The sequence below is a fragment of the Varanus komodoensis genome, unplaced genomic scaffold, assembly GCF_004798865.1.
Source record: "Varanus komodoensis strain SLA01 unplaced genomic scaffold, ASM479886v1 scaffold20_1, whole genome shotgun sequence".
In the NCBI taxonomy this organism is placed as follows: domain Eukaryota; kingdom Metazoa; phylum Chordata; class Lepidosauria; order Squamata; family Varanidae; genus Varanus; species Varanus komodoensis.
In genome coordinates, this window is record NW_025335587.1 from 16,701,447 (window position 1) to 16,719,686 (window position 18,240).

An 18,240-nucleotide genomic window follows, 5' to 3' on the forward strand; every position below is an offset into this window, starting at 1 on the left:
AAAGAAAAGAAAAGAAAAGAAAAGAAAAGAAAAGAAAAAAGAAGTTGCCCTGGCCAGATAAATAAGTAAATATTGTTAACAATTAAAATGACGTTTAAATAAAAAGGTCTTCACAACTTGTGTGGGCAGCTAAAGCTCTAGCAGGGACTGGCACTGGAAGCGCCTGCCAAAGCCAAGGGGAAACCACCAAAAGGCCGTCAGGAGTGTTAGCCCTGCAAGGGCACCATAAGCAAGGCTTCCCCAGTCAATCTGCAGTCTTGGGCTGGCCAGTACTGGAGAAGCTGGTCTACCAGTTTCTGAGTCCTGCACCATTTAGGGTTCCATACATAAGAAATGATGCCTTGAATCAGGCCTGCAGTGGTGACCACACTCATGAAAATCCATCCTTGTCAATATTTACTGACTCCCTCTTTCAATGGATGGTAAAAGATGTTTAAAATTTTAAATCGGCAGCAGAGGCCCTCCTCCGGGAACCCTCCGTGAAAGACATTAGGAGGCAAAGTACCCGGAGAAGGGCCTTCTCTGCGGTGGCACCCCACCCATGGAATGCGCTCCCCAGAACAATTAAAATATTGTTTAAATATTGTTTATTTCAACAACATTTTAACAACTTTTAATATCATCTATAGGTTTTAATTTGCAGCCAGGGTGAATCTGGATTTTATTTGCACTATTTGTATTTTGTTTATTTATTTTATGTAAGCCGTCCCGAGGCTCAGGCGATGAGACGGCATACAAAAATTCTAAATAAATAAAGAAAGAAAGAAAGGTACTTTTAATTACCTTCTGTTTTAATTACATTTTTGCTGTGGCTTTATTAACTCTTTTTGATGTTTTAACTGTTATTGCTTTGTGACTGATCTATTATTTCGTAATTTATTTTACATTCTCCCCCTTTATTGGTGAGCCACTTTGATTACTGTTCTAACATAAGGATGGGCAACTTGTGGTTCTCATTAGGACATTTTTGGAAAGCAAGTCCCATCAGCCCCAGCCAGTGGAGCCAATAGTGAGAGAAGTAGTAGGCCAAATCATGTACAAGGGCCATAAGTTGCCCAGCCTTGCTCTAACAGAAAATAAATATAGATTTAAGTAGATTAATATAGTACAGTCAACTAAATATCCAAGGCTAGAACTGAGTAAACTGAAGTGTCGAGTCAACAGGGACACACACACACACATATACCCTGCAACATAAAATACCCAGCTTATTACTGGATACCAAACGTGAGGCAAAGATAAACTGAATGGCAGTAAACCAACTGATAAAGAGTACTCCTGACCTCAAATTACCCTACTGCACTTCTTTTGATGGTTCTTCTTCTACAGGTAATTGCCGTCTCCTTGCTTGGGGGTCTTCGTCTGAAAAACAGAAGCAGACATGAGATTGTTGAAGCCCGCAGACCCACGACAGCCCCCTCTGCAACTGCACAGAGATCCACTGAATGAAGAAGAGCAGAGTAAAGGTGGCGGGGAAGAATCTTTCTTGTGCTAGACCAGCTGAAAGATGCATAGCAAGCTTCCTAGTTACACAGAGCCCTACACGGAATGTCCCTCCTCCATCCCCAGTAAAGGCCCTTAATAGCAGCTTGCCTCTCTGCGGTCTGCTCCCCTTCCCTCCCTTCTGGTATTCCCCATGGATCCATTTCTGGACCGGAAGCTCCAAGGAACTCTGTAGCACCCTATGCAGAAGACATAACGGGAGCTGTGAGGATCCAAGATCCAACCCATGGAGCCACCTCAGGCTGGAGGTAACCACAGGTGTGCAGACAGGTGGGCAGATGTCACTGCTGGAGGAGAGCCACACTTTCCCCATCCCTGAATTCAAGGCTGCAGCCCAAACAAGAACTTGGGGACAGTCCAAAGGCAGCTGCAGTGTTAGCAAGAGGAGCATCATCTTACCGCAGGAATGTCCTTCAACATCATCCAGAAGATTAGCTGTTGAGGCTGCAGTCCCCATCCTGGGCATGCAATTAAGGAGGAAAGCTGAACGGATGGTGTGGCCAAGGCATAATTCAAGGTGCTCTTCAGTCAAGTTTTAGAATGTTTTCAGGGGCCATGGAATGAAGGACATGGAAACAAAGGCTCCGCCGTGCTTCAGACCAGGTGAATGAAAGAACCTCCATGAGCAAGTAAACCAGCAGATCCCATAAGGAGCATCCCAAATCTGTGTCTATTAAATGTTCAGATCTGCTGCGTAGGCACATCTGCTGAGCTGCAGAAATGCAATCCAGCGCATGTTGGAGGAGGACACAGGAACCCTGAATTAAAATCCCTGCTCAAGCACTCAAATGCAAAACTGGTCAGCTGCCCTTAAGCTTGTCATGAAAAGTGGAGAAGTGCCACAGAAAGCAGGGCCCCTTTCTCTCCAGGGAACACCATGCTGAGCACAGAACGCCCTCGCTGGGTTTCACACTTGAATCAAGTCCCCCCTGCTCTTGGAATTATGGGGACTGGGAATCATGGAAGAGCCTTCTCATCCCTGCAAAGAAACCCGTATGGGTGACACTCACGGTCTCCAGTTTGGGACACCAACAGCACCACTGGGAAATATTTATCAAGTGGAAGGATACATTTGATGCTTCAACAGCTGTTTTCTTTTTGACTTCCTCATTTTGGTCTTCTCTGAAAAAGCCCTGGCGAGTTCAAAAAGCTTCTTGCGTGTAGCTAAAAGACAAAAGGAAAGAAAAATGAGTGAAGGAATTTTTAAGGCAAAAGAGGGCAAAGCTGGAGGATTATTCTATCGCTTGGTGGCTTTTGGAATTTTACCAGGCATAGGAATCACATGCTGCCAAGTCTAACTACAAAGCTTTAAGAGTTAGGAATTTGTTTACAACAAAAGTTGCAAGATATCAAAATCCTCACTTGAACAATGCATGCATTTCTAAGTGCAGAAGAAGAAACATCTCTGAAGCACATATACGTATTCCAGGACCAAAGGTGGAAAGTCAGCCCTACAGATTCAAGGCGGTCATGCAATTATCCAAAACAGAATGAGATGTACCGTGTGTTTCCAAACAAGCATAAGTTCTCACCATATGATACCCCACAGTCTAGGGTTCAGTATGGGTTGAGTGTAGGTTATTGTTCAACCATGGGTTGTGGTTGAGATGTTGATTATCGTACTGTCTGATTGCAGCTGTATGTGAATCCACCGTTGCTTGTTCACCATGAGGAACCCATGAGAGAACCCGTGGTTTGTGATTGGGTTGCGAACTGTGGACCATTCACCACGGCTGGACTCAAGCAACATGATAACCCTAATTTTAACACCTGTGACAACCCACACTCAACCCATATGAGTTACAGTGTTGTGTGAACTCAGTCATAGTAATATAAAGACAGGCAGATATCCGCACTGTGAACTCTTGATGCCAGTGTGATTATAGGGGTTAGTGTAGCCCCTACATGCTCACAGAGAGACCCCATCAGATTTGGTAGGGAAAAGCATAGCAGAACCCCCGAGTCAAGACTCTTGTTCAGAGTGATGCAACTCACATTTTCCCATGTGTTTCAGTTTGTCCCTGAATAAGGCATCTTCGGAGACAGCACCACTGGACATGCCGGTTAAGGAGCGAGTGACATCATCTGAAAGAGCAAACACCCATGAGATCAACAACATGCAGAAAAAAATAAAGATGAATCTTCCACACAGCCCCGGAGTACGGATGTGTTCTAAGAATCGGGCTCCCACACCTTGCCTCTGATGGTGATTGATTGATTGATTGATTTAGAATTTTTGTATGCCATCCCATCGCATAGCCTCGGGACGGCTTACATAAAGTAAACACAATACAAATAATACAAATAAAATCCAGATTCACCCTGGCTGCAAATTAAAACCTATAGATGATATTAAAAGTTATTAAAATATTGTTTAAATAAAAAGGTCTTAGCCTGGCACCGAAAAACAAATAATGACGGCGCCAGGCGGACCTCTCTGGGGAGCGCATTCCATAGTCGGGGTGCCACCGCAGAGAAGGCCCTCCTCCGGGTACTTTGCCTCCTAACGTCTTTCACGGAGGGTTCCCGGAGGAGGGCCTCTGCTGCCGATCTCAGGGGGAGGGAGGGAAATATGGAAGAAGGCGTTCCTTTAGGTATCCAGGTCCCAAGCTGTTAAGGGCTTTATAGGTAAATATAAATATACAATATTTATTGTATTCATTTAAAGTATCTTTCATACAAATACCCCAGTAACCCATTTCAGCAACAGCCCATGATTCTGTGATTGATAAAATTAGGTGGGTGAGTCTAAGAGACAGGGCTTTCTTGGGAGTGAAGCCGTGACTGCTAAACCTTCCCTGCCTGCTTCCCCTTTGCCTTTGACTTGGGGGAAGTAATCAAAACATTTTATTTTATTCCAGCAAGTTTTTTCTTCATGCTTCAGTTGTGATTTTAAATTGAAATTACATATGTGGATCAGTGTAAAGGTCTTATTTCTCATCGGTCTGTTATTTCATTGTTCTCACGGAGCTACTGTTATGACTTCATTTTGTCCAGATTGGACATTTTATGCATTTGATTTAGATTGTCCGATAAAAGAATGGGCAGTAAATATGAAATGTAGAGCCAAATTACGCATGGGTTAAATATGTATTTGTGTCTAATATTTGGGTTTTATCGATGCAAATTGCTTTTTTTTTTGTGGCGGGAGCTACTTGAAAATCACTGAGATTACAAAATGCGAGAAGGGAGAGAATGCAATGCTCCCCCCCTGCAATTCTGAGCCTTGCATTCGCCATTTGTTTCTGGCTTTGCGCCCTGCAATTCTTGCTTCTGGCCACAAGGTTAAAATGTTGGCTTAGGTGTCCTATGTACTGGCAAGGGAGGCTTAGGACAAGTGTCAGGAACAAATAGGATGGGGGAATCCTCTATACAATTGGACAGCAGAGGTAAGCAAACTGGCTCATTGTACCTGGTAATACAGAGGAGAAACCAGCATCACTGCTGACAGCCGCACTGCTCATCTTGGATTTCTTGGACTCATACCTTAGCCGATCTAGACGGGGGGTTCCAAAAAAAACCAGGACACTTCTAAGCTGTCTTTCACTATAGGCTATCAAGAACTAGTACATAGTTATAGAGATGACAGTAATGGACGGCCTACAATTTTTTTTAAATAAATACATATTTAAGAATAAGGCTATGTAATAAATGTTACAATAATAAAATGGCATAAAGCAGAGAACAGCAGTGTTCATTTAAAGAAACACGCAGTTCTAGACCCTTTTACTATCAGGGATTAGCTAGAAATCAGCCCCCAGGAAAAAATGGGGGCTCCTTGCATCTGCATCTGGGCTCTTTGCATCATAACATAGAAACAGAGTGAATCCAAAGGGGTCTCCCAGGCCATCTAGTCTGACCCCCAGCTCCAGCTGGCTCTGCTCACGACATAACCTCAACCCAAGCCCAAACAGGGAGCGGCAACAGTCATTCACAGTGCCCCAGTTCTCTCGGTTTGTGCCCCACCTGTCTCCTGGGTTGCCCACAGCTGTTGGAAGCTGCCTGGAACAGCCACCTGGCCGGTTTTCCCTGCAGGGAAAGCTTTGGGCAGCCTTTCCCTTGAGGAGAGCGCTGGAGGCCGACGGCAGCCCCCCCCCCCCCCCCCCCCCCCCCCGCGTGCTTCCACAGGCATCCTTTCTGAAAGAGCTGCCACCATTTTTCCAGACTACCCAAAGAACTGAAGCTGTTGAGCAGGATGGAAATCTATGGAGCAGGAAACCAATTTGGCTGGTGGGCCACAAGTTCCCTGAAACTGCATTAAGCAGCCACAAGACCGTAAAAGAGCTAATAAAACCAACAATTCAGCACACAGAAATTGGCCTATCAAACATGCCAGAAAATCATCCAAAGTGGGTGGCTGGAAGATGCTCCAGCGGGGGCTTTCAAAACATGAGGGGCCTTCACGGAGAAGGCCTTCTCTCCAGTGACCATGTGCCTCGGCTCAGGGGGCAGCAGGTCTTAGACAAAGGCTTCTGGTAACCAGAAGGTATGTGCAGGCTGTTGTGGTTCAGCACAGCACTGGAACCCTCTCTTTCTTTTTAGTATTATTTTTATTATTTTCTTGACATGAATAGAATACAGGGAGAAGAAAGGGGGATGTATGTGTGTGTAGTAACATAAAGTTGCCAAGGGATTTTTGTACAAGTATAACTAATACATTCAAGCCCACAAATTTCAAAGAGACTGAAATTATCTATCTTTCTATCATTCAATACGCTATGGAAGTTCAGAAACCACTGAAACACTCTCAAAGGATCCATTACCTCTCTCGAGGGCCAGGAGGAAGTCCCGGTTCCTCTGCAGCTCCTTCATGAACTCTTCATTCTGCAGGAAGAGCGCGATCCGCTCGTCTTCCAGGTACTGCTTCCACTTTCTCTCCTGGTCTGTGGAGCCCTGGGCTCTCTGGGTTCCTGGGCTTGGTATGCTCTGAGGGCAGCTCTGTGAACTCTGGACAAGGGTATTTGTGCGTAAAGGAAGAGAAAACTGAGGTGGGTGGCAACAGGAAGGGCAACATCACTGCAGGTTCCTTCAAGGCAGAGCCATGGACAACCAGAGGCCCCTGAAGAACCCACCTGATCTATCCATGAATTATATATATTAAGCAGTTCATAGAATAAATTTCTCTGGGCTCTCACTAATTTAAAACTTAATAATGAGATTACAGAGACAAATCACAATACAGTATAAGTCTAATACATGTACAGAGACAGCATAAGATGCCGCATGAGGCATAAGAGGTAAAACTACATCGCAGGGGCTAAAGAAACAGAACACAAAAATACTGCAAGATTCCAACAGTCTTTAAGGATGTGAGACTATGCACAGCTGGAAGTGGCGGGACTTTTGCTGCACGAACATGCATAGGATGCCCTGAAAGTCAGGAAGGTCCTGGCCTGCCTGGGGCCAAAAAAATACCAGCATAGGCACTGGACCAGCTTCCCTTGGGAGAGCATGCCAAAGCTGGGGGGCCGCCACTGAAAATGTGGTCAGAATGGCACTGGTTGAGTCATGCCGTTTGCAAATATGTGGCAGCAGCTTTCACCGTTTTTAAAACAGAAAAAAATAGAATGGACAAAGCTGCCTCTTTATGAATTAAAGCCTGCAAGACTTCAGGGCTGTGTCCAACATTCCCAGTCAGGCCTCCACCAGCATCTAACTAGCAAGCCAGAGTGTGATTTGCAGGGAAGAGGCCAGAGGCCCGGAAAGGGTATTTAATCTTCTGCCCTGTCCATGATTTCTCCTCCTAGGAGCTCTGCTCCCAGACAGAGAAAATATGCTGGGCACAAAAATGCTAGGAAACATTGTGGTGCATCCACTTCTTTGTCCGTGGTATCTTTTCTCCAAATCGTAGAATACTAAAGTTGGAAGGGGCCAGAGGACCATCAAGTCCAACCCCCACCTGGTTTGGATGACACGACAAGTTGTTGTTGTTGTTGATGTTGTTGTTATTATTATAATTATTAGAACATTTCTATGCCGCCCCTTGCCGAAGCCTCGGGGCGGCTTACAACACAATAAAATACAATACAAAAATAACAATATAAAATTAAAATTAATAATATAAAATAAATAAAAAATATAAAAGATATAAAAGAAGTTATAAAAGAAACGTTATAAAAGAAAAGAAGTAAAGAAAAGAAGTCGCCCTGGCCAGATAAATAAGTAAATATTGTTAACAATTAAAATGACATTTAAATAAAAAGGTTGCCGTGAAGAAAAGAAAAAATAAGAGAAAGTTTCCAAACACCTCCTTTAGGTCATGTTAGAACAGCCTAGGCATGGTTTACATTTATTTATTATATATTTGATTTATACCCTGCCTCTTTCTTTTTCAAAGAACTCAAAGTGGCTTATATCACTCTCCTCCTCCTGCTCTCAATCTTATCCCCACAACAAGAACCCTGTGAGGTAGGCTGGGCTGAGAGTCTGTGACTGCCCAAAGCCACCCAGTTGGTTCCGTGGCTGAGCAGGGACTCAACCCAGAGCATCCGAGTCTCAGCTCCACGCTCTTAACCCCTGCGCCACACCAGCTCTCCGCAAATACAAAATCTATCTGCTTCTCACCTGTATCCTGTCCATTTGCTGGGGCAAGATGCGGAGGAAGTCGTCGGGCAGGTTGCCTAGTAATGGTGGATTCCAATTCCTGTACCGCCGCAGTGCCTGGGGGCCGCTGGGATTTTGGATATCAATCCTGCATGGATAAGAAAAAAAACAGCAAATTCAACTGAAGCTTGAAATTCTAGTATTCTTAAAAGATTGGTTCCCTTTCCTGGCACGGAACTCTCCATTCTTCTCATTTTACTCTCGAATATATACGATTTCCAAGTCATTCTTAGTGCCTGAAAAATATGGGAGTTTTTTTTGCCAAAGCATTTCCTGTAATAAGATGGCAGCCCTCTTGTTGTCACAGGGTGCAGGTCATAGAGAAGGGGATGTTGTGGCGGATGAGGCTTCATGTACTTTCCCTGGGTGTAGGACCGTCTGTTCCTTCATCAGGGACCTCCAGGCAAGAAGCCCCGGCCCAGTCATTAGCTCAGAGAATGTCCCCCCATCTCCCCAATCTCAGGCAAGAGTGCTTTAACAAGTGGGGTGCTTCAAGAGGGGTGGGTTCTGAACTACAGTCCTTCTCTTCAGCTTCATCAGCTTTCCCCAAATGTGCTTTCTCTCCAGATGTGCTTAACAGCAGCACCAATAATTCTCAGCCAGCATGGCTATTTTTCTGGTAGGAGAGTGCTGCAGCCATGGGATCCATGTGGAACTATCCAAGGTCCTATTTTCTTCCTGCCTTGATAGGGCTGCCCTCAGAAGCTGCCAGCTCCCTTTGCTAGCCTCAAGGAACCAAAGAATGTGATACCTGTGCCTGTGCATTTCTACACATTTACTTAAATCACGCAACTCAGCTAACTATGTGTGACGCCTCGGAGTGCAAGGGATGGAAGCTGAGGCAGTTCCAGGAGACCTCGTATCTTGGCAGTGGTGGTCTCCTCCTCTCCCCACCCCCTGCACAGTCCCAGAAACCCTTTTCTCAACTCACTCGTAAAACCTCAAGGAAGCAGCTAGCACTTTTTTTTCCTTGCTACCTATGACAAGGAAGGAGAACGGAGCTCAGATGCCCAGCTGCAAGGCTGAAGTATTTTTCTGATCTTGGAGTTGGGATCCAAGCTGTACCACGGCCATCAAGGCCCTGAAGGTCCCATGCTTCTAGCACTTTGACAGATTTTCCCAGTTCGCCATGGAGTTCACTCTCCATGCGTGACTTTGGGCCAAACTCTCACTCTCATTTTAACCTACCTCAGGTCGTTTTTGCTGTGAAGATAAAATGGAGCTATGACCACTTTGGGATCTTCACAAGAGGACAAATGCAGGGCGTACATTCAATGCAATGAGCAACAACATTGGGTTCGTTCTCTGAGCAGGGGGTTGAACTGACAGCCACAATTGCTCCTTCCCGCTCTGTGATTCTTTCATTTGATGTTCAACCAAATACTCTCCTAATACTTTTGTATATTCCCTTGCTGGCTGAACAGGGAGATAGACACAATCTCAGATAAATAACTCTGCAATTATGCCAACAAATCCCTTGAGCTGCTCAAGCGTGCAGCCGAACAGCCTTTACTGATTATGGTTCCTGATTTGCATGGGAAAAGTCATCCCATGAAGCTGAATGGTGGAGAAATCGGGACAGATCTTTGTCCCTACGTGCTCCAGAATCCTAAAAACTTCCCCCTCCTGCCAATGTTCAACCAATACCTGCCTTCCTGTAACTTCAGCCCATTATTTTGACAACAGGCTGTGGGCACCCTTTGCGTGACCAACCCTTTAGGTACCCGAAGAAGTGTCATTCAATCTTTCCTTGTGGGGCTCACCTTCTATTCCTGTGATCATTTTTGCTGCCCTGCTCTGAACTCATTCCAAATTTTCTGACCCATGCTGAAAGGGTGATGCCCAGAACCAGACACAGAATTCATGGTGAAGACGAATCAGTGCAGAGCAGAGTGGAACTACAGTCCCCATGATTCTGAAATTACACTTCCAGTGATGCAGCCTAAAATTGCCTTTGCCTTTTTTGCAGCCACATCATGCTGCGGACTCAGCTTGTGATCCATTACAATTCCAAACTACTTTGCCAAGTGATTCAACCAGAGAACCTCTGGCCTTGAGGGATGGAAGGTCCTCCCTCCCTTGGTGGAAGCCTGAAAGCACTGGGAGGGCACAGGGGTGTTGGAGAAATCTACAGCAGACTCAAATATGTTCGAATTTCTATGAATATTAACTACAGATTTTGCAGTGGTCCAGTTTTTCCTGGGCCATGAAGATTCCACAAACTTGTGGAGCAGGTTGTGTTTTTTTTAAAATACACAATTTAGTTGTAGGAAACTGTAATTTAAAACACACTCACAAAAATGCACATTTGCCCATAGATTAAAGCACGAAAATATACATTTCCAGGGACTTACGTATTTTGAAGGGGGCATTTGCATTTTCAGGAGTGCAAATTTGCACAATTGTATACAAATGCTTTTAGGTGAAATCTGATTTCATCAGTAAGTTTACAACATCTGTAGGTCCCTAACTGGAAGTGGCGTAGCTCTGAGTTTCCTGTGTTGAGCAGGAAGTTGGACTAAACAGCCCAGGATCGGAATCCAGGGTGCTGCCATATACCAAGTCAGACCTTTGGTCTATCCAGGCCCTGGATTATTGACATGGATGGGCAGAAGATCCTCAGGACCACAGCCAGAAGTTTCTCCAGCACTTCCTGGAAAAGCTGGGGAGTGAAGCTACGGCTCCCTTCCAGCGTGGGGCTGCTTTGGGTTCCCTGCATCGTGCAGCAGGCTGGGCTAAGTGGCTTAACAGGGTCCCTCTCCAGCTCCGTGATTCTGCAGATGTCACCACAGGCTTGCTGCTTACCTGGGCGGCAGTGTTGGAGGCGCCTGCAGATACTGTCTGTCAAACACATGCATGTCATAGGAGGGAGGAGAATAAATGGGCTGCTTTGGGTTTCCTGCATCGTGCAGCAGGCTGGGCTAAGTGGCTTAACAGGGTCCCTCTCCAGCTCCGTGATTCTGCAAATGTCACCACAGGCTTGCTGCTTACCTGGGCGGCGGTGTTGGAGGCGCCTGCAGATACTGTCTGTCAAACACATGCATGTCATAGGAGGGAGGAGAATAAACGGGAGGGGGCTCTTCATCTGAACTGTCTGGTTCCAGAGTCCGTTCCAAGATCTGAATCAATCGAGACAGAAAGAGAGGAGAAGTCGGCAAAGGAATTAGAATGGCTCCACATACTGTGGAGATCCAACCAGTGTAAGAGCACCAGAGAACTGTGCTCACAGCTTCCCTGATTTGCTAAAACAAACTGGCTCTTAAGATTTATTTATTTATGTGGGGTGTGGAAGATGGCACTGGAGATTCTACAAGTTGAATTAGAAGGGAAGAGGTAAAATGAGGATCAAGTGGAGCATAGAAAAGGAAAGAGACTAAGCAGGCCGGAGGTCAAGGGAAGCAAGAACTCAAATAAAAGGTCTACAGAGGCAGACAGTCAAAAGGAGCAAATGGAGTATTGAGTTGAACAGGTAGCGGAGGGAGAGAGAGGGGGCAGGGGGAGAAAGCACAGAGGAAAGATTATGGCCCTTGTACAAATGTTCCTGCAATTACACAGTTGCTACAGGACATTGTGTTGCATTTCTCGGGCTCCAGGAAGCTGTGCAAACATTTGAACCTACTTCTGACATAGGCTGACGGGGCTTATTCTTCCGACGCAAGTGATCCAGCCAAGCCACATGGACAACAAGTGCAGATGCTTTTACAACGCTCTGAGCTTCATGAAAACAATTCGACACAGCATTTGAGATGCTCTGATGGGAAACGTTGAAATGGCTCAGAGAAATAGGAGTGTCTGGAGGAACAGCTGATTGGAAAAGAGAGAAAGAACCCAAAGGCTGAGGGACCAAGGCACAATCCCCCATATCTCCAGCCCCCAGCGCATCACAGCCCTTTCCTGTCCCAAAAAGGGATGTACAGATCCACTGTACAATCCGTTCTCTCTCTATTCTGTAGACTGCCTGGTTCCTCCTGTTCCATCGTCCACTCACACAATGCAAAATGCGTTGGTAACCATTTGCACAAATCTGCACTCTCCAAAACGTGAACATTCTCCCCCAGAATTTTAGGCATTTCCCCAAAATATGGAAATCCATTAAAAATTGCACACTTTGGCCCATGAGGGAAATGCACATCTTTGGTAAGTGCTTTTTATTTTTAGATATATTTTTGATGACTAAATTTGTGTCAAATTATGGAGGAAAAAAAAGGAGAAGGCTGAACAACTGTGGGATGCACCTGCAACGCGGTCAGCTGTGAATCCTGACACATTCCAACTCGCTTGCCCTCACTGCAGATTTCTCGCCGGGTCCTATGGCCTCTGTGATCGTCCCCCTAAACATTCTCCAAAATTACAAATGGGTGGGGAAGTTGGTTGTGACCCTTGCAAGCAACAGCCGCTTAGCCTGGGGAGAAAGGGAGACTGGAATGCACGAACAGGGGAGCAGAGATGGCACAGAGAGATGATCCTGCCCCAGGGAAACGGATGAAGCTTGTATAGGGTAGGAAGTTAAGTGTGTTTCGATCTTGGAAACCACGGATGAAGGTGCCGTTCCTCAAGTGGGTCCACGTGCACTAGGAGCTGCACTGAATGCAACCCACTGGCCACGTAACGTCCGCCAGTCCCATTTCAGAAGCCCCCAAGCAGAGCATCAAAACCAAGAGGCTTATGAAGTCCCTGGTGGGCCCCACCCCACCCCGGAGGAAGCTGTATTCAGCCTGGAGAGTCCCAAGGTGGACAGGAAGCTGGTACTCGTAGCTGGCCGACTGGGCTGGTGACCGACAATGTGCCCTTGAGGCACCGAGGACAGGAAGCTGCTGGCAGCTCCCACGCGAACGAAAGGTAAGGGCTTCAAACTCACTAAGACTGCAGCCTTCTTGCAGTGTGGGATCCCTGCTATCCATTTGCCAGGAAGTTTTCAAATCCGCAAACAGAGCACCACACTGCGCAAAAATTGCTTGTTGGTGTCCCTTTCCCTGGCCTGGTTCCTTCTCTCACCAAAGCCTTTTCTGTGCCTCAGATCTCTTGCCTCTGGGTTTTGCCTTCACGATCTTTGAAGTCAACAAGGGTTCAAGGTGGGGAAGCCAACCTTATATGCCCCCTGGTTTGTCAGCCCAGAATGCCTTAAAATGCAGTTCCATAAGCACTTTTTCCTTCTTTTTCTAAACCTGCTTTTCATGCCCATTCCTACTGAGGCTACAAAGGGGTGATTTAAAAAGTATTGAGTAACACTAAAGAAATTTTAGGGCAAAAAAGGGGGAAAGAAATCTTAGGGCAAAGACTTGCAACTCCCAGCATCCCCCAGCCAGCTGTGCTAACTGGGGAATTCTGGGAGTTGCAGGCCTTTTATCAGTCTCAACATACATAGGAAGGTGCCTTTAGTCATTGAATCCTGACAGCCATATACTGCAATCCTATACCCACTCACCTGGGTATTAATTATGCGGATTTCTTGCTAAAATGTGAGTTATGTTGTGTGAACCCAGCAATGCTAACAAACCATAGTTTATTAATCACGAACAGCCTATGTTTTACAACTCAACAGCAAACCATGGAATTTCTAATAGGTTGTTCACGGTTAACAACCCACAAATATGAGATAACATGTTCAGACAACACAATAACCCATGGTTCAACAACAACAACAATCCACAGTTCAATGACAACCCACGCTCAGCCCATACTCAACCTCTGAGTGCAGGTTAGTGTGTTGTCCAAATGAGCTAAGTTTTACCCCAATCACAATCAGTCTCTTTCCGAAGTCAGCAAGGAAATTCAATTGGTTAGAATCCTTCTTTAGCCATTCAGGCCTTGAGCACACTCTTTGAAGTATATGCACACATTTCTCAGTGGCGGGTACACTCACTTTCAAAAAAAAAAAAAACGAAACCGAGAAAGCATAACCCAAGAAGAATGCCTTATTCCAGCAAAATAGGAGAAAGCCTCACTGCAGAGCTAGAACTAACATCCAAGTCTTGGAGCCCAGTGAATACTTCACACTTTATCATGTGCCCGAGTGTTTAAAACCAGTTCAGAACCTTAAAAAATAAATAAATAAATAAATAATGCACTTAACAAAAAAAAAAAAAGGATCCTAACCAAGTTACAGAAAAGAAAACTGGCGATGTGTGCAATTTGTAAATGTTATTGAAGAAACCATCTCATAAAGATGAGCAATTATGTTTCAGGTAAAATCAACCAATATTTGTATAGTCTAAAATCATATCAGCAAAATGCAGAGTGATTTGAACCATGTCTCCTGAGAAACAAGTTTATCTGAGTTCAGTGGGCCCTTACTCCTTAAGAGAGTATGTGAGCCAAGAAGTGATGACTTAGTGTGTACATAGTTAGTTTGGGATGTTTCCAGACCAAGGGCTCTTAGCATATCAGTCAAAAGGTGCTGTGCAGCTATTCAGTCTTTCCTTGCTTGACAGCTCTTTTGTAGTAAGGAAAAAAGTATAAAAAGTAGGGGGAAAATATGGGAGGGTTATAAGATGTGATGTTGACACTTTTCCAGATGAGGCTTCAAAGCAATAAATGAACTGTCAACAGCATCCTCAGGTCAGCAGAAACATCCTTTTGGAAAGCCCAAAGGGAGAATTTTAATGCCAATTATTTAAATTATTACTATTAAAATGATTGTAGCCTTCTCCTCCCCTGTACCAACCAGATGGATTGGACTAGAACTCCAGAAGATTCCCAGCAGTCAGGAAAAAACTTGATCAACAAACCAGTCCTAGCAAATTCATCTCTACCAGGAGTAGCTATTTAATCATAATTAGGTTTTAGTTGCCCATTCAAGACTAAGCTATACCCAATTACTTTTCATTACAACAAGGACAGCTTGGGGTTCAAGCAACACAATAGTTGTGGGTTGCTGTGGGTTGTCATAGAACTGTGGGTTGTTGCTGAAACATGGGTTATTGTGTTGTTTGAACTCTTCTGCACCAACAAGCCATGGCTTGTTAATCCATGAAGAGAATCCATGGAATGTCATTGGACTTGAACTAGGGATTGTTCACCCCATGGTTTGATAGCATTGCTGGGTTCAAACAATGCAACCCATATTTTAACAGCAACCCACTCTGAGTGCTAGTTATTGCGCTGAGTGAACCAAGTCAAGATATATCTCTCAGAGAGAGCAAGGTCATCTGAGCTGGATGGCCAATGACGTCAGTGCCTTTGCGAATCAGAAATTCCCACAACCTTGACTCTGATGGCACTGCTTCCACAATACCACTGTGCGCAAGCATGTACGCACATATTATAGCGCACATCCATCAAGGCTGGTGCCTGAACATTATGATTCTGGCTTCTACGAATCTGACTCCTTTTCTATCCATGTCAATAAGCAGAATTTAGGGGGTTCAGCTTGCCCTGGCCCTGAACTAGGAGTTTCACACACACAGCCACCAACACTACCATTATGAAGAGAAAAGTTACTAGTATCCCATGTCTGATTTTAACCCTAATGTAAGGAATGGAGAATCGGTAGTCTTTCAGATGTGATTAAACTACAACTCTCAGGTCACATGAAGCTAAGCAAGTCTGGGTCCACCTTGGAACTAACTGCATGCAGCCACCCTGACTTCCATGAAGGGCGATAGCAAAGAAAGAGAGAAAGAAATCCCTAACCTACCACCCAGGCTAGCTTGGGCTGCTTGGAGTTGGAGTACAACAGCATCCAGCGGGTAAGGGACAGACATGGGTTCTGGGCCAAAAGAAAACAGAGACCCCCTCGAATTTTGTTTTTCTGCTCAAGAAAGCACCCATCTTCTACTGGAATAGCAGCTAACACTAGCGCAGCTCTTGGGACCCTGCCAACGTGAGCCCTGAACTCTTCTTTACACTTTGTTTGCCCAGCATTTCCATGGGTGGCCACCATTTGAATCTTCCACAATGCCCCGAAGGTTGCGAACATAGGTGTAGGGTGGCGATTCAGATAGTGGACGCTCAGTATTGCATGGAAGCACGCCACTGCTGGTTCGGGCTGCCAGAACACGGTCTACTCGCATGAAAGGGGTCCCTCCACAGACTACCAAGATGTGGCCCTCCTTAGAGCTGCAGCTGGCCCAGGAACAACCTCACGACGCAGCAAAGTGTGTCTCAGAATAAGCCAAAGTTTACCTCCGGTGGAATGCTATCCTCTGAATCTGTGCTGTCCTCACATCCACTGCCATCCAGGTTCATCTGTAACAGCTGGTCGATGGTGGAATCCACGGCACCATTGTTGGCTCTCAAGACACATTCAATGATGTCATAATCCATGTTGGGAAACATAGTCTTGAAATCCTCCATGGCCTGGTTAAACTCCAGCCGCCGGACTTGCCTTGCAGGACGGTTGTTGTTAAGTTCCTGGGCAGAGGAGTTGTTCCTTGAGCTGCCATTGCTGCTGCTCCTTCGGAACAGACTTGTCATTTTGGATAACTGTTTCTGGAAAATGTTTACACTTTTTCAAAGCAGGTTTTTGAGGTAGAAGGGCAGGAAAGGGGAAAATAGAAGAAATGTGTAAATTCCACACCAGGAGAAAGAAGGGATGAGGCACAATCCACCTTCCAGGATTGCTATCAAGAAGCTATAGCCCCATCTTCCAGCACCATTGACTGATAATCCACAATGAAAGTGCAGAGCATCAGAGACACTATCAGGAGTTGAACAAGCCTGAGGAATTTTGGCCCAGGGTGAATCCACTACAGGAAGCTCTCTAGGAGAAAGGTCCTTGGCAATACGAGCATTTCAGAAGCCTCCAAAGCATGTTTGCCTGAAAACAAACATTTAAAAAATTAAAAGCCATTTTTAAATAACTTTAACATATATTTCACCTCTTTCCACAAAGCATTATGAAGCCCAGCAGAATTTGAGTTCAGCTTGGAGGTAGAAATTCTCAAAACCAATTTTTCTGATTTGGCTGGTGCTCCAAGACTCGGTATCTAGCCAGATTTTAAAGAAATGCTGGGTAATAGTAGAATAACTGTCCATTTTGAAAAGTGAATCTAGCCAAGCACAAGGGTAAGGCTCTTTTCCTGTCAAAAGCCCAAGACATGTTGCTACCTTAGACCAGAAGGTATAGTAATTCTTTCAGTTGGGAGGATAAATTCCCTTTTAGAGACTCTCTTGGGGCCTCATTCTTCTGGCTGGAGGGGCCAAAGCCAAAAGGGACAGAACCAACATACAAAAATAATCCACATATTTGTGTTTAAAATTCATACTGCTTTTCAGAGATCCTACAGGCTATCAATAGCTACCAATCCCGATGGTATATGCACAGTATGTTTAAGCACCCCAGCGGCAGGAGAACATGGGTATGCTGTTGTACTCATGCCCTCCTTGTGGGTTTCTTGTGGTTTCCTGCTTACTATTGTGTACAAACCAGAGTGCAAGCACATGCTGTCTCATTGCTAACTGTGGATCTTCGGACCATGGTTTATTTATCATGACATGTGATCCAGGAACTTGGGACTCTGGCTTGTCTTTTCCCAGCCAAGCTAGAGTCATGTGCAAAGAATAAAGCCGCCCCGTTGTAAGCCGCCCCGAGGCTTCGGCGAATGGGGCGGCATAAAAATGTTTTAATAAATAAATAAATAAATAAAATCCTGGTTAGTGACTTTGGCTTGTCTGAGGAAGAACAGAGTTCCTGATTCATATGTCCTAACACACAAATTATTTACCTAATCCCATTTGCCAGACAAGCCAAATGGGAGCAACTGAGCAGCGAGCGCCTGTGCACCAGAAGCCAGAATTCTTCCATATTGTGACATGTGAATGTAGCCAATGAATGAGTCTCTTTGTCCCCACCATCCTACAAACTCTCACAAGCCATTGATCAGGAGAAAGAAGAGTGATCTTTTTTCCATCTCAAACTTATATACTCACAGGGGCCGGAGTCATTAAGTGGACGATAACAGGACTGGATGGAGATGGAGGCCCACCAGAGACACCCTACTAACACACACAGAAAGCTCTGTGGGGAAGAATTTACCACCAATGGTATCTGCCCAAGCAGGGAGCACTGGGGTCAGGCCAGGTTGGAGGCAAACTGTAACCTGCTGGATCCAACACTCCCTTAGTTCCACTAAGAGAACTGAGCTCTTCAACTACTAATTAATCACACACAAACTGGAATGGGGATTTTCAAAC

At 45.2% G+C, this 18,240-nt stretch overlaps 1 protein-coding gene across 4 annotated transcripts in view; it reads right to left on the minus strand.

Moving 5' to 3' along the window:
- CUEDC1 (CUE domain containing 1) overlaps window positions 1-18,240 on the minus strand; it is a 70,960-nt gene that overhangs the window by 6,337 nt on the left and 46,383 nt on the right. For all 4 annotated transcript variants that reach the window (XM_044429991.1, XM_044429992.1, XM_044429990.1 and 1 more), the window contains 9 exons: window positions 16,231-16,864; window positions 11,098-11,225; window positions 8,068-8,194; window positions 6,267-6,450; window positions 4,916-4,999; window positions 3,499-3,588; window positions 2,574-2,667; window positions 1,903-1,961; window positions 1,284-1,362 (listed from right to left, as the gene is read on the minus strand). In XM_044429991.1, the coding sequence (XP_044285926.1) occupies window positions 1,295-1,362; window positions 1,903-1,961; window positions 2,574-2,667; window positions 3,499-3,588; window positions 4,916-4,999; window positions 6,267-6,450; window positions 8,068-8,194; window positions 11,098-11,225; window positions 16,231-16,521 (1,125 nt within the window). In that variant the 5' untranslated portion in view covers window positions 16,522-16,864 and the 3' untranslated portion in view covers window positions 1,284-1,294. The remainder of the gene's footprint in view (window positions 1-1,283; window positions 1,363-1,902; window positions 1,962-2,573; window positions 2,668-3,498; window positions 3,589-4,915; window positions 5,000-6,266; window positions 6,451-8,067; window positions 8,195-11,097; window positions 11,226-16,230; window positions 16,865-18,240) is intronic.